The following is a 25416-nucleotide window of genomic DNA, read 5'->3' on the forward strand; positions in this document are numbered from 1 at the left end:
AGGTGGGGCCATCTCTGGGCTGGTGGTTCTGGATTCTATGAGAAAGAAGGATGAGTAAACCATGGGGTGCAAGCTAGTAAATAGCACTCCTCCATCAGCTCCTGCCTCCAGGTTCCTGTTCTGAGTTCCTGTCCTGACTTCCTTCAATAATGAACAATGATGTGGAAGCATAAGCCAAATAGGCCTTTCTTCCCCAAATTGTTTTTGGTTATGGTGTTTCATCACAGCAATAGCAACCCTAACCAAGACAATCAGCAACCAAGAAAACAACCCAAAGATATACACAGACCACTCTGATGGAAGCAGTTCCTCAACAGAGTGTCTCTTTTCCCAGGTGACTCTAGTTTGTGTAAAATTGATGAAAACTCACCAGCACACTGTGGCACTATAAATGCAGTTGTCGCCTCATCCTAGCTGTCTAATGAAACACCCATTTGTCCTCAGACAGCACCCGCTTATTAAAGCCCCCCAAGTACAGAATAGCCTTTTAACAGGTACCAGATTGCTGTGTTGCCTTTGGGGATTACAAATTTTTGTTTCATGCTACAGTGATCCGTAAAAGGCAGTAACTGTGTCCTACTCACTTCTGACCTCTAGAGCCTAACCAAGTGTCTCAGCCTGTTATCCTAAGTTCCTATGGCAGATCTACTAGCACAGTCCCCGTGAAATCAGTTCCGACCCTTCCCTCTTCACTTGGAAATCCTGTATTCTCACCCTCAACCAACAACAGAGACTGGGAGCAAGTCTCTAACTAGATGCTTCCACATATAGTTGCTCCGTAGGAAATACCATAAAATAAGAGAACTGATGCTCATTAGAAAACTAAGTGGAAACACCAAGTACACACACGTGCCCTGGAATCTGAGAGTCTCTGACAGAGGTAGCATTTAGAGATACAACCCATGAACGGGCTAAGTGTGGACAGGGACAGATGCAGCATTCCAATGTAAAAAGATCAGTGCTCAAGAACAAAAAAAAAAGCACTCAACGAACAAAGTGATTCAAGGAGTCATTCAGTATGGTACTTTCTATTGAAACCTACATGCATTGGACCCTGTACTGGTTAGTTTTATGTCAACTTCACACTAGCTAGAACCAGAAGTTAGGAGGTACTCTCAAGTGAAAGCATGTTTTCATAACAGGCTGTAGACAAGCCTGTAGGGCATTTTTTTGATTAGTGATCCATGGGGGAGGGCCGAGCCCCTTGTGGGTGGGGCCATCTCTGGGCTGGTAGTGGGGTGGGGGGCAGTTCTATAAGAAATCAGACTGAGCAAGTCAGGAGGAGCAAGTCAGTAAGCAGTATTCCTCCGTGGCCTCTGCATCAGGTCATAACCTCCAGGTTCCTGCCCTGTTCCTATCCTGACTTCCTTCAGTGATGGACTACAGCGTGGAAGTCTAATAAACCTTTTCCTCCCTCCACATGCTTTTGGTCATGATGTTTCACTGCAGAAACAGAAACTCTAAGACAGACTCTAAGGCATTATATTTCTTTCTCCAAATAGTAAGTCTTCCAAAAAAACAAAGTCAAGCCTCTCAGCATTCATTTACTAGTGACAGAAAATCCTGAAGTTAGACCAATAGCATATGCATTGATCCGCTCCAAAGCACCACGTCTTTCGGAATATTCACACAAAACAAATTGGAGGATACAGCAGTTCCCTTAGCAAATTTCATTTTAAATGAAAGCCTCTTCCGTTGTTTTAGCCGCTAACATTCTGCCTGTAACAACCAGTGTCTTCCAACCCCCTTGGAAATACGAGTTTGGCATAACTTTATGAAGATGTTTTAAAACGCAACCAGTTTCCAAAAAGAGAACGAGTGAAAAGTGTCAATGTTCACGGAAGGCAGAGAAAGTTAGATCCGTGTCCCACAAGCTCCTATAAGGAAGGGGCTCACTGCACAAACAAGTCTTCCTGACTTGACTTTGGAAAACTCTCACTGGTGCAAAATGCAGAGCACTCCTCTCTCCTGAACACTGTGGCATCCACGCGCTCCTGACACTAAGGGACCCGGGAGGTCGCCCACACACGCCCGCTAGGTCCGACCCGGGTTCAGGCAACGTGCGACAGCGCCGCACCCTGTTCTGGATCCAAAATGAAGAGAAAACCCCTCAGGGCCGAGCTCACCTGCCTCCAGAGTGGGGACGCAGCTCCACTGGGTCTTGGTCCCGAGAGCGCTCAGGTGCGCCTGACTTGTCGCCTAGCAACGGTGAAGCTGTCCGCTCTTCCTCCCGCCCCTGAGAGAGTGGGTTTTTAAAAGGTTTGTTTCCGGGTCGAGCGGCCTTTACGCAACGTAAGGTCTCAGCCTCCCTCGTTTAGCCTTGGGGGAGGATAGAGCCTCGGTGGCGCGGCGGGGGCTGTCGCTCAGGGGTCGTTTCTCCTCCCTCGAGTTAACGCCTCCCCTCCCGCCAATTGCTGAGCTCCGTCAGTCAGGCGTTTCAACCTCAGCACAAACCCTCCGCTCACGGACGTCCTCCAATCACAGAGGCTCAGCCCCGGGGACTACTTTGCAGTCCGCGAAGCGAGCAGAAAGGAGGGCCTTTCGGGAACTGTAGTTTCTCACTGTCAGGAATACACGGAGATGGGTGCCAGAGACCCGCCGGATGAACTACACTTCCCAGAAAGTGCAGGAGAGATCCAGCCGAACCTTCCCTGGCGAGCTCAGCGCTCACTCCCAGAGTCGGTTCCGCTGTAGAGGTGACCTGACTCCTGAAGACCGCCTTTGCAGGTGCACAAATCGTCCACGCAATTCTCAATAATGGTGAGTATGGGCTCCTGGATCCTGCAGCAGCTCCGGCCTCTCGGCTTCATCCTGTGCTTGACGCGCTTTGGAGAAGCAGTAATGCCAGGCGCTGTCCTTCGCGCGGTTTGCAAAACCCCACTCATCCTCGCAGACTGTCGCAGTAATCCAGTATTTGGAAGGGGGGTTGCATCTATCAGGGAGTTCTTAAAAGGACTCTAGAGAAGTCGTTGTCCTTGGAGAGACGTGTTTCGATCCTGACGCATGGCTGAGGGACAAAATTTTCTCCGAAGGACGTTTGAGGATTTGACGGGGATGAGATTTGGTGGGAGGGAAAGAATTGGGTCCTAACCTCTATTTCGTCACTTAAGCTCTTGGAAGGAGTAGGCCTGTGATGTTGAGGTAGGTAGTGCTCCAGGTTATGATCCCAGTTTTCAGGAGACATGTTTCTGCCATATCTAATTTCAAGGGGGAAAAAAAATGTTACTGAAAAACCTATTCTTGATCTTCTTATGTAATGCCAGGGCTCGTTAGCATCGCTAGTCAAACAATTAGTGTGGATATTCTTTACTATTCTGTCACGTATTGCAGCATACCTACTTGCAAATGTAGCGCAACCATCTTGTTGAAAGCTCTAGATCGCTGGATCTTCCTGTCTTGTCCCAGCTGCGGGGGAGGGGGGGTGAAGGAACTCTGACGTAGGAATAATCTGCATGCTCTTTGAAGGTGACATTTATCACCAGACTGGAAATTGCTACAGTACTTTAGAATTTATATTTTGAAAATACTTTTTCTCCTTTAATCCCAAGATAGGGAGTATGAGAAAATATTTGGATGAATTGGAAATTTCACAGAACCCGAAAAGACATGTTTCAAAGCAGGGACAAAAACTCCCTCAACCTCTATAAGAGACCCCAAAGGGACAACTACTAATTCCCAGTAAATGTTATTTTGGCACATAAGTAGTTATTTAAATTATGGCTTAAGTGGTTTCTACTGTAATGATTTTAGTCATAAAATGGGGGTGGTTACCCAAGAACTTCAGACTTTAGAATTTTAGATCTAGATGAAAACCTTTAAAAAATCATCTTAACCAAAGCCCCACTTAAAATACTGAAACTTAGTTCTTGAGACCCAGAATATGAATTTCTCAAGGTCACAAGATTTGGGTCTCTTCTTCTTCCCATTTTACCTTGACTGTATCACACATTTAGCAAGTCATTCTGTAATTTCAGTAGCTGAAGTTACCCGTTAAGATATAAACCCATAATGCCAGCATGTAATATCTGATAGCTTTATTCCTCATCTTTCAGAATACTGGAATTCTGAAGTTTAAAGGGGATTTGGAAATAATTTCATCTAATCTTAAAACAGCCTGGCAAGGTCATTGATTTCCCAAGGTCATGGAGATCCAGGGCCCCTGATGCATTCCCTATACAGTAGACAGAACCAGCCTCACCCCTAGAAGGTCACATCTGTGCCAGATGGCATATGCCAGATGGCATGTGCCAGGTAGAAGAGTTCTGTCAGGTTGCAGTCTCACATGATTCAGAACCTTCTTGTGTCCTGGGAAGAGTGTGTGAGCAAATTGCTGATTTAGAAAAGAGCTGTCAGTTCTGCTCAGTGTGGTGGTGCATGCCTGTGGTGGTGCATGCCTTAAATCGCATCTCTTGGGAGGCAGAGACACACGGAGCTCTGTGATTTCAAAACCAGCCTGCTCTATGTACCAAGTTCCATCCAGCCAGGGCTACATAGGGAGACTCTGTCTCAGAAAGAAAAGAGCTGTCTTTTTGTAAGCCAATCAAAAGCATTTTTTAAATGAACTCTTTGCCATTGTCCATAAGGGAGTGACCTAAGAGTACCTGAGGGACGGGAATGACACCACTTCTCTTTTGTATTGCAGTAAACTAGAAAGTAAAAAAGGAATGCTATTCTGTGGAATAACAAAGGGGAAAACTACAATTAAAGCTTTTCAACTAAATAGCACATTTTTAAGACAGCCTGTATCCTCAGGAAGGTCATTAATGCCCTGCCGAAAGAGAAGCCATTCCTTTTTGGATTTTGGCAGAATGCCCAGATATCTGAGCAAAGAATAGTAACCTGCATTGGTACTGTTGCATTGTGGGAAGTCAGTGGGATTCTACTACCCAACTTTCCAACTGCAGTGTCTCAGGAGAGCACTAAGAACCAAACTGATGGTTTCCTTTGCCTACATCATCATCATGCAGATACTAAGACAGCTCTTATGATGGAATGGCCCAGACACAGAGGGAACCTGCTGGAGTAGAATTAACTGTTGATTAGTTGGCCACAGCCTCTTCACTACAGACTGTGATACTGGGAACACATTTTTGAAAAATGGCTACATTACTCCGTTCTAACCATCAGCTAGAATTTTTGGAAGGTTAAACTTTATAGATGTGATTGGCACATTCTTCCTTTTTCTTTTTCTTTTTTTTTTTTTTGCTTTGTTTTCTTTTGTTTTTGGGGGGAGGGTTGCTTTGTTTTTGTTTGTTTTCAAGACAGGGTTTTTATGTGTAGCCTTGGCTATTCTAGAACTCTCTCTCTGTAGACTAGGCTGGCCCCCTCCCTGGTACCACGTTTAAAGGCATGCACCACCACCTTCCAGCTCCCCCTCATTTCTTATCCCAGTTTGCTTTGTGCTGTTCAAATCAAATTTGGGGTGAGGTTGGTGGTGATGATCTTTTGGGATGGGGTTGGTGGTGATGATCTTTTGGGGGGGTTGGTGGTGATGATCTTGAAGGGGCTGATGATCTTTGGTTGTTTGTTTTTGAAACAGGGTTTCATGTAGCCCATGCTGGCCTCTTGGAACTCCTGACCTTCATGTTCACCTCCCAGCCCTAGGATTGCAGGCATGTGCCACCATGCCTAGATATCAGTGTGGTTTTGTTTTTGTTTTATCTTTTCTTTACACTTACCCTTAAGCTTTACCTTTACATTATTCATTCAGTAAATATATGTTGAAACCTGTATGAAGAGTGCAAATTTTAATCAAAGGCAAACTGCTCTCAAGGGAACATCACAGTCTAGCTGAGTGACAGACATGGAAATATATAACTGCAGGATGTAGGAATCTCAGAGGCAATGTCCATGGTGTTCTCCCACCCACACACTCAAATAAATGTAATAAAAATATTTCAAAATTGTGACACAGTTTTGCTTAGTACAGCTGAAATGTGGCCCCTCAGTTTCCAGTCTTCTCAATACATGTGTACATGTATAAAGTATCTTCATTTTTTTTAAAGTACATTCAATTTGCTTCCAATTGTGTACATTTCAGTCTTTATTTACATGATCCAGCTATTTCTTAAGCAAGTACTTGGGTTCTAGCTGTGCACCTGTTTTTATCTATCAGTTGAGATATAGCAGTGGATTGAATTCAGGAAGATGAAATAGGCAAAGCCCCCAGAAGAGGGAAACAGCTTCTCCCTTCCCATTTCTCAACTTCAAAAGGAAAGATGGCAAGATGAAATATATATACAGGTCTATAATAGTATTGGCTCCTAATGATATATTAGAACATATATCGTAAAGCTGTGTATAGCAGAAAGTAACCATATAGGATAATGAGTGCTGTTCATACATAGAGTTTATTTTGGACATAGATACATGTTTTATTAAGTACATATTAATTAATATAGGTATATATTTTTATTGAAATTGGTTTATGTAGATATTAAGTTTAATATATCTAGAGATATGGAAACAGGGGAGAGATCCAGAGATCAAGGAGAATTTTTCTCCATAGCTTTCTGAGGTTTTATCTTTGATATATTTTTCTACTCCTATCCTGGGCATGTTTTTGAGGAAGAAAAGCAAGTAAAATCTACTATGGTCAAATTTATTTCTTTGTAACAATTAATACTTATTTCCTGAATTTTCTTTTTTGCCATCTGTGGGGACCAAGTCACTGAGTGCTGCTGACTTCAGGCCACCCATCTTCCCATCTCAGACGATGACTCACCTAGAAGAGACTGTTCTAAAAAAAGAGAGATGAAATGTTTCTATGTCCATCAATTTAGCGGGTCATTTCTTCATGCACGGAGGGACCAGGGTGACACACACTGCAAGCACAGTGCCCAGCATCGTCAGGGAAGGGACACTTTCTCTTCATCCTAGCCTATAAATTCACTGAGCTTAATTTAAACTTTTTCCAGTACTCAGCCCTCATTTTGAATACAGTTGTTATTTTTGTCTGTGTGTCTTCTTTTATTCAGAGTCTCTTAGACTGTAAAGCTGCTTTTTTCCTATTATATAACTATTATACTTTTTCTATGGTTTCTCTTCCTCCTTTTAAAACATACTTTTCCCTTGGAATCAGATTGTCAGCTAGTGCTGATTTACTACAATATTTAATACTAAAATTTATTATATTCCAGATGTTAATAATTTTCTACTTGAAAAAAAAAATTAAAGGCTTAGACCAGCAAGATGGCTCAGTGGGTAAAGGGAACCTGCTGTCAGGTCTTACAGCCTGAGTTTAATCCCCAGGACCCACACAAGGGAAGGAAAGAACCAACCCTCACAGCATGCTGTGTCATGTATACTCCCACCCCATATATTTTTAAACAAATATAACTTGTAAAATAAAGGCTTAACACTGAGCATTGTAATGCACACCTTTAATGTCAGCACTCAGGGGTAGAGGCAGGTGGATCTCTGTGAGCTTTAGGCTAGCCTGATCTACATAGGGAGACCCTGCTTCTAAGTAAATGCAGGGTTGTTTTTGCTCTTTGGGTAGTTAAGTCAAAGCAGAATTGTTTCATTAAACCTTTTTGGTTTAAAGGGAAAGGTTTTAGTCACTGCTATACCTTTTCCTAGTGTGCAGGATTCTGATGAGGTGCGAGTCAGGATTTGCATGATAAAGATCTGCGAGGCTCCTCTGACCTGCCTGGGTTTATATCATCTCATAATATGGATATGATCTTGTGGGCCTAGTTTTTGGCAAAATGTCCCCCAAAAATGGACACAGTTGCGTAAGTAAATTCAGTTTTGTGGGTTTTGCTTCTGTTGAGTAAAAGTTAATGCTTCATAAGTGTGCCGACGAAGGACACACTTGGTAAGTTGCATAGTTCATTTGTCCATTCTGTCTTTCCTGAAAACAAGCCTAGAGGTTAGCTTTCTACTAAGCTAGGAAGAGACTTGCAGGTCTCATACTCCCTTTTAAATCATGGTTTGCCTTATTAAACTAACACTTTAATAAGCTGTGACTGGCTCTTTTTCATTACAGTCTGAACCAATCAGAGTCCTTGTGACTGGAGCAGCTGGTCAGATTGCATATTCACTGTTGTACAGTATTGGAAATGGATCTGTCTTTGGTAAAGACCAGGTAGGCGCATGTCTATAAACCTTGGCATTGTAGTAAAAGAATGTTCTTAATCAGGTTCTGTATCTAGTTGCAAATGGTGAATGAAGAGGCAGTCCCAATACCTGTAATAAGTCCTTCGCTGTTAGTAGAAGCTAGTAAGATGTTTATAGGCTACCCTGCAGGACTGACTGACCATGCTTGAAATCAGAGTTCGTGTTTACTTAGCTTAGTGCAACCAGCAGGTAACAGTGTGTCACTGATGAGAGTGACTGGGAGAAGGGCAGTCCTATGAGAAAGTTGTTCCATCTGTTCTTTCTTTCCAGCGATGCTGTTTTGAACCCAGACAATCACCTGAATAGTCTACCCCCACAGGAAACAGGCAACCCCAATTCTAGCAAGTCTGTTTTCTGTACACTAAAATCCTTTTCTAAAGTATTGATTCTTTCTCTTGACCTACAGATAGTTGAATTTTCCCTTCATGTCAGATATTGTAGTTATTGTTAGCTATCTAAAATGAAATCATACCTACAACCACTAGTAAAAGCAAGCTGTGGCATCTCCCTTCCGTAATTATGACTGATTAGTGGAAGCTAAGTGTATCCAGACAGAACTGGGGCGGGGCTTTGAGAGTGAGTGCCGCCCACTCCACCGACCTGCTGTCCTCGCTCTTTGACAGCCCATCATTCTTGTGCTGCTGGATATCACCCCCATGATGGCTGTTCTGGATGGTGTCCTGATGGAACTGCAAGACTGTGCTCTTCCCCTTCTGAAAGGTGAGTAGGGAAGTCAGAGAACACAGATTACATGGCACTTCGTATCTTACCAAAGGTGAAGTTTTTAGATTCTTCTTAAAGATTGTCAATTAGAAATTGTTTCACAAAAGTATTTTTTGTTGTTGTTTTTTGAACTACACTACTTTTTAAACATGAATACCAATAATAAATAAGTGCAAAAGCAAGAAATAATTAGTGGCAAGTCAAGGGCTTGTTTTTTCTCACATCTACATATATTTATAACAATAATTTATAATTAGATATAATATGCTCAAGAATTATCCCACCAGGTTGTTTGCATTGTGCTATTATTTGAAGTCTACTTAGAAGTAATAGTAGCATCGTGTAACAGAAAAATCTCCATTCCACAGCATGTTCTCCAAGGCTATGTGCTGCCTAGGCATTCATATATGCTGGTCCTATGTGCTGCCTAGGCATTCATATATGCTGGTCCTATGTGCTGCCTAGGCATTCATATATGCTGGTCCTATGTGCTGCCTAGGCATTCATATATGCTGGTCCCTCATATATGTCCCCTTTCATCTGCCAAGCACTGGGTTGAGACGGGTAAATTGTCCTTAGTGTTGTGCACCTTGAAGGAAAACATGATCTCTGTCTAGTCAGGCATTTCCTAGACGAGAGACTCTCCTGTCCAGATCATTTGGTTGTGTGGCTCTGAGCTTTAGTCTAAAGGAATACCTGATTGCGCTAGGCCCTTCCCTTACCCACAGCCCTTTCATGTCGGCTTCCTCTTGGCATCTTCCATTTCCATTTCCATTTCCCTTTTCTGCTGGTTCCTCTGCTGTCTTTAATGGACCCAGTGTCCTCAGGCTGCTATGATGTGGCCGGAAAGGGACAGTTTGACAAAGGATGTGTGACTAGAAAAGGAAGATGGGTACTTTTTTTTCTTCTGATGTTCCTCTATTTGGGGACTCAGCAACCTGACTGACGTGCTTACTGGCCTGAGACTTACATATAGAAATGCTGACTCTCGGCCATGGCCTTTGTAATACGCTCAAAGGAAAGCAACGCTGCATGTTCCTTAATCAAAAACACAAGGTATATGTGTTTGTCCAGTTGAACTCTGGACTGACCTCCCTATCTTATCAATTTCTTATGCCTTAGTTCTTCATCTGTGAAATGTGAAGATAACGTTTGGTAGAATACAATCCTTAGCATTATCCCTGGTACATTATGCCCTAGTAAACATTATTTTTCAATTTGTACTTGGTATCTTTTTTTTTTGTTTTTTTTGTTTTGTTTTGTTTTTGTTTTTGTTTTTCAAGACAGGGCTTCTCTGTGTAGCTTTGTGCCTGCCCTGGAACTCACTCTGTAGCCCAGGCTGACCTTGAACTCACAGATCTGCCTGGCTCTACCTCCTGAGTGCTGAGATCGAAGGCATGCCCCACCACCGCCCAGCTGTACCTGGTATCTTAAACCTCAAAGTAATTAAAATCTAAAGACTAAGTGAATTGGTTTCTCTTTGTACTATCTATGGTAATAAATGAAAAAAAAAACAAATGTTATTTCCAAAGACTCTGTATCATACATAATTATGTGAAAGATAAAAGCTATAGAGCTATTTTAATTTGGTAATTATTGATGTAAGAAATACAAAATAATTATTGACTTTCTCCTGTGTTGTTGATTATTTTTTCTACTCTTTTGGTCTTTGGTCTTTTGGGGGGGGGGGCCTCTACCCAGCTCCCAAATAAATCACACATAGAAGGAGGCTTATTAATACTTACAAATGCCCGGCCTTAACTTGGCTTGTTTCTTGCCAGCTTTTCTTAAATTATCCCATTTATCTTTTGCCTCTGGGCTTTTCTTACTTTTTTTTTTTTTAACTTCTATATATCTTACTTTCACTCTTACTCCATGGCTAGATGTATAGCTGGGTGGCTGGCCCCTTCTTTTCTCTCTCCTTGAACTTTTTTTTTATTATTTATTTTTATTTATGTGTATTGGTATTTTGCCTGAATCTATGTCTGTGTAAGGGTGTTGAGTCCCTAGAACTGGTGTTACAGACAATTGTGAGCTGCCATGTGGGTGCTGGGATTTGAACCCAGGACCTCTGGAAGAGCAGTCAGTACTCGTAACTGCTGAGCCATCTCTCAGCTCTTGAACTTCTTTTCCTCCCAGGTTTCTCCTTCTATTGATTCTCTCTGCCTGGCAGCCCTGACTGTCCTTCTCCTGTCTCGCTATTGGCCGTTCAGCTGTTTATTAGACCATCAGGTGTTTTAGACAAACACAGTAACACAACTTCACAGAGCTAAACAAATGCAACATAAAAGAATGCAACACATCTTTGCATCATTAAAGCAAATGTTCCACACCATAAACAAATGTAACACACCTTAAAATAATATTCCACAACACTCCTTTGTTCTTAGGGGTGTTAAATGAATGTATTATCTTTTTTTTTTTTAGGCATCTGAAAAGTATATCACTGTGAACTATAAAAATAAACATTTACCACAGTTTAAAAGAATAAGTAGATTCAGTATGAAAAGGGAAACTTGGCCTTAAGTAGCTCTGTGTGCTTTTGCCTTGTCCACAGATATCATTGCAACAGACAAAGAAGAGATTGCCTTCAAAGACCTGGATGTGGCTGTCCTTGTGGGCTCCATGCCAAGAAGAGAAGGCATGGAGAGGAAAGACCTCCTGAAAGCCAATGTGAAAATCTTCAAAGCCCAGGGCAGTGCCTTGGAGAAATATGCCAAGAAATCAGTAAAGGTGACTGGCAGCATATTTGACAATCTCTTTCTTATTTGCATTTTCAAACTTCTGCTTTTGATGTTTAAATGCCAGGAGAATTGCTTGATTTTGTTTCCAGTTTTTACAAAGGTTGCTAGGTTCAGACATGGCAGCCTTCTTGTGACTTTGCTAGAGGGAACTTGTTGAGAACTTCCGATTCATCTGTGTATTTTGGAAAATGGCTGCTAAATGCCTTTGTTCTCAGTCACAGGAGACACAGCTTCTGAGTGTTCATATTCTTCAGACAGAATTGTTACAGTCTGTCTCTTAAACTGAGTTGGCATGACTCCCTCTTCTCTGTAGCTGTTTATATTCATTCTAAATTTGTCTTAATATTTCAAAACCACTCTTTTGAGTTTTTGTTTTGTCTTTCAAGGTGGTTTCTCTATTTAACAGCCCTGGCTATCCTGGAACTCGTTTTGTAGACCAGACTGGCATTGAACTCACAGAGATCCACCTGCCTCTGCCTCCTGAGTGCTGGGATTAAAGGCGTGCGCCACCACCTTCCAGCTCCAAAACCGCTCTTTACGAGTGACCTATTTATAATACTTCATAGTTGTCTACATTTTTGCTTTCTGTCAATTTCATTTTAAATAGTTATCTTTGCTAATCATTAACAAAAAATAAGAACTATTAGGAGGGGGGCTGGAGAGATGGCTCAGAGGTTAAAAGCACTGACTGCTCTTCCAGAGGTCCTGAGTTCAATTCCCAGCAACCACATGGTGGCTCACAACCATCTGTAATGAGATCTGGTGCCCTCTTCTGGACTGCTGTCATACATGCTGTATACTTAATAAATAAATCTTTAAAAAAAAAAAAAAAAAAAAAAAAAAAAAAAAGAACTATTAGGAACACACAGGTCTCTTGGTAAAAGATTACAGAGGTATTCAGACTGGTAAAACTTGGGCTGCTTGGGATTTGTGGTTCTGTTTACATGGTAATTATACCCCTGCAAAAAAGTCTTTGTTGGGGGAAATATTCACACACTGGGACACCCAGAGGCAGTTGGTGCTCACAGGGCAAAAAAGATGTGTGTGTATATTTGACTCATTAGATTTAGAGGAATTGTGAAGAAAATCTGTATTTTAGCAAATAGCCCAGGTAATTCTTAGGATTAGACCAGTTTAAGAAACACTTAATTCACAAAGAAAAATTGATTTCCTAAAAAAAACTTTCAAAAAAAATTTTATGAATGACTCAAACTCTGAGATGAAGCTTTAGATTTCTTGCTTTTTGTGGTAAATAGATGAATGATCTGTCTCCATAGTAAAACATAAAGATGTGTCCCTTGGGTTGTGAATATTGCCAGCTGGAAACTGACTTGTATGTCATAGAAATCTGATTTTAAAAAGGTACCTGTTTGACATGTTTAGTCCAGTTCTAAGACAGGTGTGTGGTCTGTGTGTCTTTGTGCCTCCTACCCACCTAGGTCATTGTCGTGGGGAACCCAGCCAACACAAACTGCCTGACGGCCTCCAAGGCAGCCCCGTCCATCCCCAAGGAGAACTTCAGTTGCCTGACTCGCTTGGACCACAACCGAGCAAAATCTCAGGTAAGAAGATTTTGGCTTTTAAAACTTAAAGATTTAGGCTGTAAAACTTTTTCCTTTTTTAAAATAATTAAATTTTGGTTTGTGTGTTTGTTGTTCTTGTTGAGCAGGAAACTATTCCTTTGTTTAAATTAAAAGTTAAGGAGTCTTTGGATCTATCCTCTAAAGGCCAGGGGCTGGCCTGCCTCCTTAGTTTTATCTTCAAGTAACCAATTGTGAACCTGTGTGTGTGTATGTATATACCAATTATAATTCAACACAGTTGCTAATGTTGCCTTGTTATAGTAGTTAAAAATTAGTTACAAAGCAGTCCACACCAGTGAGAACTAGTTGGTGCCTAGCCCAACTGTAATCAGAGAAGCTTCACCCAGCAACTGATGGAAACAGATGCAGAGACCCACAGCCAAACACTAGGCAGAGCTCAGGGAATCCTGTGGAAGAGGAGGAGGAAGGACTGTAGAAGCCAGTGGAGTCAAGGGCACCACCAGAAAGCCCACAGACCCAACTAACCTGGCTCCTAGGGCCTCACAGAGACTGAACGGACAACCAGGGAGCCTGCAAGGACTGACCTGGGCATTCTGCATAGATGGGACAGTGTGTAACTTGATCTTCTTAGGAGACTCCTAACAGTAAAAGCAGGTGTTCTCTTACTCTGTTGCCTGCTTTGGGGACCCTTTCCTCCTACCAGATTGCCTTAGCAGAAGAGGAGGTGCCTAGTCTCACTGCAACTTGATATACCATGGCTGGCTGATATCCATGGGAGGAGGGGGAGGAAACTTTGGTTGGAATGAAAAAACAAAGTAAATAAATAAAAACAAAAAAAAGTTACAAATGAAATAACACACAGCACATAGTTTAATCGTGTCATGTGTGAAGCTTATAGAACAAAAGACTTGAGTGGTGTTTATTCTCACTTTTCTCTGCAGCTGAGCAATCAAAATTAGATTTTAATGCTCAATTTTAATATTTTAAAATAATTTACATAATTTTTAATATTATCAAAGTATTCCTTCCAGGAGACTTAGATAAAGACGTGAAGGCATCGGTGACTAGGACGTCAGTAGCTCTTCAGAACACTGGGAGCTAAGGCACTCATTCAGGCTAGCTTCTGCAGCCTTCTCTGTTCTGGAGTTCTCAGACACAGCACTCTTTCCTTTTCTCTGGCACTGTGTGTCCATCCTTCAGCCACAGAGCGTGGCTTCTGTATAGGTCTATGGGAGTTGTGCTATTTATTATGTTAGCTTGAAGAAAACTTTTTTTAAAACAGGAAATTATATGAGTTTAAAGTTAGAAAATAAAAAACCACTGTCTTACACTGAGAGTTGACTCTTTCAGCTCTGGAATATCCAATAAAAGATAAAATAGGGGTTGGGGATTTAGCTCAGTGGTAGAGCACTTGCCCAGCGCAAGGCCCTGGGTTTGGTCCTCAGCTCCAGGGGAAAAAAAAAAGATAAAATAATTTGCATATATTAACTTTACTACAAGATTGATGCTTTAGGTAGCTTTTGATTCTCATGGTGACTGTACAAGGCATTTATTGCACTTGTTTTATAGATAAGAAACATGAGACCCAAAGAGATCAGGGAGCCTGCCCAAAGTCACAGAGCTAAGTAATGATGGAGCTTCTAGATTTACTTGGATATAAACTAACCCCTGTATATGTTCTAGACAGCAGTACTAAGTGAACTAAATACATCTTACTAGCCCTTACCATGCTATTACATAATAAAAGCACAGTAAAAATTGCTATTATTGTTTTTATTATTAAGAGATATATAGCCTAAAGTTGAAAGACTCATCCCATAAATATTCTTCAACATCCCAGTTAATATAGGCAGTTATTCAGTGAGATGCTTTGGGCTGTAGGCAGTGTGGTAGCCGGAAGGGATGGAATCCAACTGGAGGACAGGTATAAGCGAAGTTTGCTATGTCTTAGATGTGGGCTGACCTTAGTTCTACAGAGTCGGAAGAGGTGAGATGACACCGAAGCCTCCTCATGAGCCGGCTTAGCAGAAGCAGAGGTTGGACAGTTCTGCTTCCACAAGTGTCACAGAATGGCACTTTGTCCCAGTGCATGAAACAGTTTCCCTCGTAGGGGCAAAAGTCATGAATGAACCAAGAGTGACATTCTCGTGGTACATCACATTTGGCACACACACTGACTCACAAGCCCTTGGCCAGGCGGTTTCATTCTGTCAGTCTGGCACAGTGAGAGCCGTCAGAAGCTTCTGAAGAAGCATTTTCTTCCTCTTATAGATGTTGTTATTCCAAATGAAAAGTAATTAAACCCAAAATAAAATTTCTTTCATGAATCGTTACAAGTCCTCCATTATTTATTCAAAAATTCAGAAGCTTTAGTTACCTACTGACTGATCTGTCACCTGAACTCTGCTGTGCATGTAAAACCCAAAGCTGGATGTATACACACAATATGTACATATGCACAAGATGATTTGACAGTGCTCTGCTGTTGGGGGAAGAAAATTACAAGGATTGGAGAATTAGTCAAAAACTGAGCAGGTCTACATGACAGACTTGAAAGTTTGCCTAAGGAAGCAAGAAATGTTATCCTTTGTATGTATTAATTTCACTGGTTCTGACATGACTGCCTTTCAGAAGCAGCATCTGCTGGGCACATAACATCTGTCCTTTGTTGCCCAAAGGACTATTAGCTCAAGAGATCAGAGGAGTGAGAGACCAAAGGCACATGAACAAAGGAAGTAAAGGACCTAAGGGCCTGCAGTGGGAGAAGCCTGCAGGCTGCTGGGCTTCACTGTTCTGCAGTAGTTAAAGCTGATAGTCAAGGGGTCAGGAGCTCTTGAGTTCTTAGTGCACTTGGGACTTTTACCCAAGGTACAGATATTAGTGTAAGTATTCATAAATGTATTCAAAATTGTGGTATAGAACTGTGTGAGCAAATTTTGTTTTGCTTAGCTACAGGCTAGTGCAAATGTTCTGAATGTGTTTAAAGCAAGCTAAACTGTTTATTATGTTCTGTGTCTTAAGTGCATCTCAGCTTAGACTATTTTCAGCGTCTGATCAGTTTATCAGAATGTGACCATTCTGTCATAAGTCACATCTGTAGCCTCCTTTATTTTAGTCCTCAAATCTATAAAATAGGAACAGTCACAGTTTGGTAATATGAGTCCCTTCTTATACTAGTATCTTTAATTAAGACTAATTGAAAATTAATTTATATATTATATGTAACAAAAATTTCACCAAAATAGAATACATATACCAAAAGTGTCTGAACAGTCAATCGGTAAGTTGGCCTTCCATGTACGCAGTAACAAAATAAAGCTCATATTTATGTATTAAGGATCTGATGACCTGCTGAGCAAAGAAACTTACTATAGTGATAATCTAATCATGAATTACAGGATGCTCTCTGCTCTTTATTCTTATTCACTGCAATGCTTCAGGTTCATAGTTGTTGACACCACTGAGTGCTTTAGGACATTGCTGAGCAGTAAAATTGGCCTTTTTTTAAATCTGTGTTTTTAGCTTGTATTTGCTTAACGTTTCTGAAGCTTTTTTCCTTTACATAAGAGCCTCTGTTAAACAAGTCAGAATCTGCAATAAAAATCAATTGTCCAACTGATGTGTTTGTTTTAAATTGAACTAGATTGCTCTTAAACTCGGGGTAACTGCTGATGATGTAAAGAATGTCATTATCTGGGGGAATCACTCATCAACTCAGTATCCAGATGTCAATCATGCGAAGGTGAAGTTGCAAGGAAAGGAAGTCGGTGTGTACGAAGCCCTGAAAGATGACAGCTGGCTCAAGGGGGAGTTCATCACGGTAAGGCCTGCGCCCTCTGCCGAGCACTCAGCCAGGGACAGACAGACAAACCACACTACTGAGCGGAGTGTGGCCGGTGGCTCTGCAGACTGTTCGTGTTCTTTGGGTCATACAAAGACAGTTCTCATCGTCCGATCTGACTTGTTGTGTAACAGTCGAGATTACTGTCCAAGTCAAAAGAACTGAGCCATCTAGTTTTGTTTGTGCCAAGATCTGTTCTCTGTGTTTAGTTTGTTGCATGTTCGGTAGGAATTTCTACTTCTTTATCCAAAAAGTCTGGTGCTTATAACTGAATTAGGATAGGAGGAAACTCAGTAAGCTATGGTTGCAGCGACCTTTCACTGCAGGGTAGATGTGGAACTGATGAGAATTTTGCTGTCGTGCTCAGATAACACTGTCTCTCTGTGCTCACACCCAGACTGTGCAACAGCGTGGTGCTGCTGTCATCAAGGCTCGGAAACTGTCCAGTGCAATGTCTGCCGCAAAAGCCATCTCTGACCACATCAGAGACATCTGGTTTGGAACCCCAGAGGTGAGGTTCTCGTTTGTACCGGCCATTCTTCCAGTTTTGTCCCTTGGTGCTAGAGTGTAAAAAGAGCAATTATGCCAGTTCAGTTCATTTCCTCGAGCCTGGGAGCCCAGGAATGTTCCTTAACCTTTCTAAGCTGTGTTGTTACATGACATTTATCACCAAGGATGTTAGGAGTTAAAGGCAGTTATATATGGTAAGCCATTCTTTTCTTTTTTTTTTTTTTTTTTTTTTGGTTCTTTGAGACAGGGTTTCTCTGTGTAGCTTTGCGCCTTTCCTGGAACTCACTCTATAGACCAGGCTGGCCTCGAACTCACAGAGAACAACCTGGCTCGGCCTCCCAAGTGCTGGGATGAAAGGCGTGCACCACCACCACCCGGCTGCCATTCTTGAAACCAGGATTGGGCCATAGGATTCTCAACTATAAAATAAGGGTGGTGTTTGGGGCTGGAGAGAGATGGCTCAGCAGTTAAGAATGCTTGCTTCTCTTGCAGAAGACCCAAGTTCATTCCTAGCACCCATGTCAGGCAGCTCAACCACCTTTAAGTCCAGCTCCAAGGGACCTGCACACACATGTGCATGCACACACACATACATATAAATAAAAATTTTTGTTCAATCTCAAAAAAATAAGAGTGGTGGAGCTGTGACCCACTTTCCACATGATCTGGAAGAGTGGGTAAGGGGATGTGTGTGAACCAGCACTGCTGTGCTCCTCACACAGTAGTCATGCATGCAGTCAAGGAATCACCTGCTTTCATTGTAGTTTGTTAGTTGGTTGTATAAACCAATCCCTGTGAGCCATAATAGTGTGAATCTTCTTCAGGGAGAGTTCGTGTCAATGGGCGTTATCTCTGATGGCAACTCCTATGGTGTTCCTGATGACCTCCTCTACTCGTTCCCTGTCGTGATCAAGGTGGGATGACATCAAAGAGGAATGCACGCGCGCGCGTGCGCACACACACACATACATAGTATCTATTTATGCGAGATAGATATATATATATATATATATATATATATATATATATATATATATCCCTAAAGTAGATATTCCTTCTAATGCCAAGTCATTAATTAAATACTGAAACTAGTATGGAAAGCAAGATTCAACTCTTGCTGCTAGATACTTTGTTATTACAGTAATTCTGCATTGTACCCATAAATAGAATCTTATTTTCTCATAAACCTATAGAGTACTGAACATTATTCTTTATTATAATCATGGTATAGTTCATTGTAACTTTCTGTGGGTTTCTTTCAAAATTCAGTGAGTTTTAAACTCAAGTGTTGTGATACTCATGGCTTTGGGATTGAACTGAGGGAATGAAAAAATCACAGACATGTTCAGAAAGCTGGGATTGGGTGGGTCAGGGACTCGGATGAAGTTACACCAGCAGTAACCTAGGAACTCAGAGCCTCTATCATATACAGCTGAACAGGAGGCAGACTGCTAAAGTAGGAGGTCTCTGTAGGGGAGCAGTCATGCAGGAGGAGGAAGCTTGTTTGATGTGGCTGATACTTTTGCATACACTGTCAATATCTGCTAGGACCAGAGGAAGGGGCCTTGCCATTCCAATGAGTTGGAAGCATTGGGGTCCTTGGCATGGTGGTGGTGCTCATGTCATGAATACTCATTCATATGGGGTACATTTGCTCCCCCACACTAGAGTGCTTGTAGTTCATTGATAATTATGACTTGGGCTTAGGCCATGTGTTCTGGAAGAGCTCTTGCCTAGTATGTAGGAGATGCTGGCTGGGTTTCATCCCCAGTGTGAATTTTAAAAATGGACTCTAGCTTTTGACTGGCTCTTCAGAGTTAGACTTTAAAAAGGTGTGCTTTGAGATATCATTTCTAGCTAGGCTGTCCCCTACTGAAAGGTTACTTTAACTTGAACTGAATCTCTTGCAATTGTTCTCTGACAGAATAAGTCCTGGAAGTTTGTTGAAGGCCTCCCTATTAATGATTTCTCCCGTGAGAAGATGGACCTTACTGCAAAGGAACTGGCCGAAGAAAAAGAAACTGCTTTTGAATTTCTCGCCTCTGCATGACTAGACAATCATGTTGATGTCAATAAATACCCCAAAGCTGAGGAATCAAAATGTCGTCTTTGAGCCTAGTACCAAACAGTAATAATGCTATACTCAAATTGTGAACAGCAACATTTTAAATAGTATGTTTAAATAGCTTCATGGTTCAGATCTGTGAAAGTCTATCATGCTGTTACTGTTGATCTAAATAAAAGTGTATTCAAGTGATAGTGTCTCAGCCTCTATTTCTAACTAATATTTAGTATCTTCAGAAAACCAGTTTGCTCCAACAGATTGTAATTTTACTTTTGTTTTTGTTTTTTGTTTTTCCGAGACAGGGTTTCTCTGTGTAGCTTTACGCCTTTCCTGGAACTCACTCTGTAGTCCAGGCTGGCCTCGAACTCACAGAGATCTGCCTGCCGCCGCCACCGCCAGCCAGCGTAATTTTACTTTTTTAAATTCAGTAAAAGAAAGATGGAAAGTGTTATAAAGTAAACCATCACACAGATGGAAAGCCCAACAGATCTAGTTTAGAAAGATCTCATTACTTAGACAAGTCATTTATATTTTTAAATCTTTGAAGGTTGGTTCATGTTTTGCTGATAATTTGATTTTAAAATTAACTGTAAGAAGACTGCAGGTAATAGTCTATCTTCCTTAATTTCTTCTATAGCAGAATAAGGAATCATTAATATTTCATGGCCAATATATACCACAGTGTTAATGTTTGTGATTTAAAATTGGAAATATAATACTGAAAAAAGTGGTTTTGAGGCAGTCTGTTTTCCATGAAAACATGCATTGTCTTTTCATCTTTGTGCTCAATACCAGTGAAGGTGTGGGAAGTACACTATGTCAGAAACAGATGAACCCTGTCAGTCTTTCCTCAGTGTCAAATTTATTAACAATAAATTGACAAGGCATGACAGTTTCATTGATAGCAATTTGCCCAAATACCCCAGCTATCCTGGATCCACCCTCTCAACCCCCACCTCCAGCCAAGGAGAATATGGGTTTTTTATTCTAATCTTAAAAATAGCTAGGTTAGGTCACAGCTTACTCCTTTAAGACAGTGATCACTCTAGGAAAACAAGCTTGAAGCCTGAGGAAATCAGACCACCTCACCCCCTACTCGCAACTCTTTCTGGTACAGAGTTAAGACAGCGGTCTGCTGTGGCTGACAGACAGCTCTTAACTTATGCTCTTCCATGCTCTTTGTCACGTGTGCTATCCCTCACTAAGTCGCACAGTATAAAACTCCCTGCCCCTGAGAATTTACAAACAGCAGACTTGTTCAGGGGGTTTCTCTGCAGCCTCTTGGGCCTCCCCCATCTCTTGCCGTTCCCGTCATGACTTCCCGTCATGACGGCTCTCTGACTCCGGAAGCCTCCCCCCAGGTTTTACAGGGAAGCCCTTCTTTCCCTGTTAGGCTGTTTTTGACACACTGTTTTTGATTGCTCTCCCAGCTGAAGGTCAGATCATGGTCTTAAAGCCCTGTCTCCTGATACACCTCACTTCCAAAGGGTGGCTATGTGTCCACTCCCTTCAGGAACAAACCACTGCTGTGTCCTTTATATAGCACTCTCAGATCACATGTTACACACCACCCAGCGAATATCTCTATGTATTGTGTACAGAGACTGCAGAACGGCTTTAAATAAAGGCAAGGCATCTCGGAGAGTTTCAGAGAGGTCTGAGAAGCCAACGTTAAGAAGACAGTGAACAAAACGGAGCCTGAGAAAAGCTACAGCGGCAGTGAGTCACACCACAGGAGGCCACAGGTCTGAAAGCAAAGCTCAGAGTCCAGCTGCAGAGGCAAAAGAGCAGGAGTAGGTCCAGATGAAGGAATGGACCAACAGATGGACAGCAGGTCCACCTAAGCAATGAAGTGGGCTGTTTCCACAGCAGGGGAACAGCTTCAGCCAAGCTGAAGCCTCCAGGACAGACAGTTCTCTTTCTAGCTTTGCTAAATACAGGATGGACAGGGGACAGGCCAGTGAGAACCATCACCGGTGCAGTGCTATAGCTGTTCACCTCTTCATGTGGTTCAGGCGAGTGTTACTCCATTTCCTCGGTCTTCTTGGGCATGGATTCCCTGATACAGTTGTAATACCCCCATGTGCCTCTACAGCCTCCATTCACCCCTATAAATGGCTGGTCTGCTTTCCTCTCCCAGGAATGTCATTCATCAGTCTGCTGTGTGCACAGTTCTGGATGGATGGTGCCATTCATGTGTCCACCCAATTGCAGAGTTATCCTGCATCCTCAAAATGGTGTCAAAAGCACTTGGAGATGGAGTCTGCCAGGGCAATGCTCAGCTTGGAAAATCACTACTCTAAATAATGTGGAGTGACTTAGAATAGGGCATAGCCTGATCTCAACAAGATTGTTTAGAGGCTGGAGAAATGGCTCATCAGTAGAGAGTACTCGTTGCTCTTGCAGAGGACCTGGGTTCAACTCCAGCACCCACATAGTTCGTAACCATCTCCAAGCCCAGTTCCAGGGGATCTGATGATGTATGTGATACACATACATGCATGCAGGCAACACATCCATAAAGTAAAATAGTCCAAAAAAGATTATTTGTAACCAGTTTCCATATTGCATGGATCCATTATCTATAAATTAGGAACTTGTGTCCTGAAGCAAGGAGACTAACTGCTCATCCTCCCAAACCTCTCCATTTTGGGGCAGGAAATAGAAAATGTAATTCCCCACCACCTCAACTCTGCTGCCAGCAAAGGGTCTCTAGCAGCCATGGATAGTCCCCAGAAGGAAACACAAATATTATCTATTAAGAGTGAAAGAAAGCCCAAACAGTGACTCTGCCCACTCACTAAATCATACGGATTGCTAATGAGGTCTAGATGAACTATAATTTTATGCTCAGATCAAATTAGTACTGTTGGGGTTATTTATATAAGAACAGCTCTCATCTCAAAGGAAATGAGATCATTTATTCTAGAGCCAAATAAAAGTAACCATGGCAAAGGAACACAGATTTAGGTTACCCCAAATTCCATGTTCCAGTACGGCAACAATTTCATAGTTTTTATAGAAACAGAACAAAGAAAAGTCATAAATCTAGACACTTTAAATATATTGGAAACACCAAGTAGGCAGGTTTCAGGGAAATGAGGAAACCTTTGCTATATGCCTCGGATGTTATCTAATAAATGTTCTGGCTTCATGTTGGTGGAAGCTAGTGGTCACCTATATCCCAAAAATTTCATTTGACATTAGGTCAGATGCAGGTAGGCATGCAATGGCTATTACAGAGGATATCGATAGCCTCAGTTAAACTGTAATGAGGCTCTGAGGAGGGTAAAAGGGCAGGTGAAAGACACACACCCTGACCCTGAAACCAGAGCCAAAGAAACACACCCTGACCCTGAAACCAGAGCCAATTCACTGTCCCTGAAACCAAAGCCAAAAGTTTAAAAAGGGCCAATGAAAGAAACACACCCTGGCCCTGAAACCAGAGTCAAAGAAACACACTCTGCCCCCTGACCAACTCAGCACAAAAACCAACCAATCCCTGAGTACGAAATCCAGCCAATCGCTGAGCTTGTCCAAGCTTAGGGATCGAAATCTAACCAATTTCCACCCTGAAAACCTTCACCCTGAAAAGCTCTACCCCTAAGAAGCCCTATATAAGCCCTGTGCCTGGTCAGTTGGGAGTTGCCTTTTCCACACTGGCAGAGGCAGCCACTCTCCTGGATTCTTGAATAAATCTCTTGAATGAGATTTGGGTGACAACCTTCTTTCACTGAGTGGAACAGAGGAGTAACAACTCCGTGGAGCTGAGAGGAGCAGAACTGTGTAACTTTCCCCTGGCAGAGCAGAGTTGTTACACTCAGAGGGATCTGAGCAGAACTGTAACAGCTTCTCTGGGGAAACCCTCCCCTGATGGGGCAGAGTTGTTACCTTGGGGAAACTTTCCCTGGAGCAGAACTGTAAGCTGCTATGCTTACAGTGACGTTTTGGCTCCCGACTGCCAGGATACTTTTCCATCTTAGCTGCAATGCTTACACACTGGCCCGGAAACATTCCAACCTCTCTACGATCACTGAAGTTCTAATCATTTAATCAGCCTTGCAGAAGGTCCAGTGTAAGGTGTGGCTTCTGAGACCTTTCCTTTACAGGGCTCAGGGTCTGACACCTCACAGGGCAGCGAGGAAATTGGAAGAACCTAAGACGCCATGTTCCTGGCCTCTAATACAATCACTACCCCTTTCTTCCTCTTACAGAATCTAGAATTTTAATTTTTAAATTAAATTTTAATTCCTCTTACAGAACCTAGAATTCCTCTCCCCCAAAGTAAGCCATAAAACCTAAAAAGGCCATTCTTCTCCTTTGCGGATGCTTCCAGAAAGTTCCTGTCCCAGACATGAATATGTGGAGGTTGTGCGTGACACTTGGTTAAGAGGAATCTGAACAGACTGTGCTGGGCTCCCCATACTCAGTTAATGACCATTTGGGTCATACCATTTTGTTGAATAAGATGCCCACTCTCCAATCTTCATAAGCATAAAAACATTGAAATTGTGCTCTGAAGTCTTCAGTCTAAAGGCTCCTGAGTCACTTAGAGTTTTGAACAAATAATTTTATATGATTTATTAGCCAGTCTCTCTCTCTCTCTTTTTTTTTTTTTTTTTTTGGTTTTTCGAGACAGGGTTTCTCTTGTGCAGCTTTGTGCCTATCCTGGATCTCACTCTGTAGACCAGGCTGGCCTCGAACTCACAGAGATTCACCTGCCTCTGCCTCCTGAGTGAGTGCTGGGATTAAAGGCCTCTGCCTCCTGAGTGAGTGCTGGGATTAAAGGCATGTGCCACCACCGCCCGGCATCAGCCAGTCTCTACAAGAGTGTTTGGTGTGGCCCTTACATGGGTAAAGAAAAGGCTCACCGCCCTCCACCCACCAGCTTGCGACCCGGGTCTGAACAGCTTGTGTTTTCCACTCATATCATTTCACTTTCTGCTCCTGAAAGGAAGCTCCATGTTTCACTAACTAAATTCACTCCACACCTTTTATTCTGGTTGACAGCTACTTTGGTAATAATATTTCAAACTTGAGCTGGAAAGTTAATACTTAATCTATTTAAATGTGTTCAACAGAGAGATATGTCTGTGTGAGGCACTGGGCTACCACCAGAACACTGGTGAATTCTGCATCAAATCTGTTAGTTATTTTGCGGCGCTGTGCTCTTACCCTCCAAGGAAATGTCACGAAACACGACAGAATCCGCTAATAAGAGTTTTATTAAGATAAAAGGGGCAGAGAGTGCTCAGGCCTGTGGGAGACACGTGTGTAGAGAAGAAGGAGGAGCCGGGAATATGGCTTCGTCTTATAAAGGCTGGGCGTGCACAGGTCAACATCACTACTCCACGAATGTGCGTAGATCACTTGGCTACGCTGCACGCTTACGTAACCATGCAAAGTCATGGATCCTGGTCACATGGGACGCCTTGACTCGGAAATGGCTATCTTGTCCTGGAACCGGCTAGGCAGAAGTGTCCAGGTCTGCCGGGCATATGCAAACAGACCCAACCATGGGGGCGTGTTGTGAACCCTTCAAAATCATAATAAATTCATAAAATAAATTCAAGAAAATAATGGGGGTGAGGGTCCATTTAGATAGCAATAGTTCTCTCACTGTCCTGGAGAGCTGGTTAGTGTCACAGGCCACAGAAATATGAAATAGGGGTCCAACTGTATATAATAAAGCTATACCTTGATGGGTCAAGGAATCCTTCAAGAGGGAAATCATGTATCAGGGAATTAGTTTGTGTTATTTGGCTTTTTAATAGATCAGCTGTTTCTTGCTATGAATTTCTTGTGCCCATAATTTCCCCAAGAACAGTGTGTATGAACCATTACTTGGGCATATACGCTCAAAGTACT

General features: G+C 42.2%; 2 protein-coding genes across 4 annotated transcripts in view; one reads left to right on the top strand and one right to left on the bottom strand.

Annotated features, from left to right (window-relative positions):
* Positions 1-2502, bottom strand: part of Wdpcp (WD repeat containing planar cell polarity effector) — a 303350-nt gene extending 300848 nt beyond the window's left edge. For all 3 annotated transcript variants that reach the window (XM_052734725.1, XM_052734723.1, XM_052734724.1), the window contains exon 1: positions 2127-2502. The gene's annotated coding sequence lies outside the window, so the exon portion shown is untranslated. The remainder of the gene's footprint in view (positions 1-2126) is intronic.
* Positions 2503-2637: 135 nt separating this feature from the next.
* Positions 2638-19740, top strand: Mdh1 (malate dehydrogenase 1). Its single transcript, XM_052734728.1, has 9 exons — positions 2638-2760; positions 7991-8089; positions 8745-8841; positions 11402-11577; positions 13028-13150; positions 16776-16952; positions 17371-17484; positions 18308-18397; positions 19408-19740. Exons 1-9 carry the CDS (start codon positions 2758-2760, stop codon positions 19531-19533), a joined length of 1005 nt encoding a protein of 334 aa, XP_052590688.1. The 5' UTR covers positions 2638-2757; the 3' UTR covers positions 19534-19740.
* Positions 19741-25416: the final 5676 nt, after the last annotated feature.

This window comes from Peromyscus californicus, unplaced genomic scaffold, assembly GCF_007827085.1.
Source record: "Peromyscus californicus insignis strain IS unplaced genomic scaffold, ASM782708v3 Scaffold_13__1_contigs__length_99412109, whole genome shotgun sequence".
Classification (NCBI taxonomy): Eukaryota; Metazoa; Chordata; class Mammalia; order Rodentia; family Cricetidae; genus Peromyscus; species Peromyscus californicus.

What these genes read in the sequence shown, in the direction of transcription:
- Mdh1 (XM_052734728.1), top strand. An exon ending in TGCTCTTCCCCTTCTGAAAG is followed by an intron (nt 8,842 to 11,401) that starts GTGAGTAGGGAA and finishes CCTTGTCCACAG; the next exon opens with ATATCATTGCAACAGACAAA. An exon ending in ATGCCAAGAAATCAGTAAAG is followed by an intron (nt 11,578 to 13,027) that starts GTGACTGGCAGC and finishes CTACCCACCTAG; the next exon opens with GTCATTGTCGTGGGGAACCC.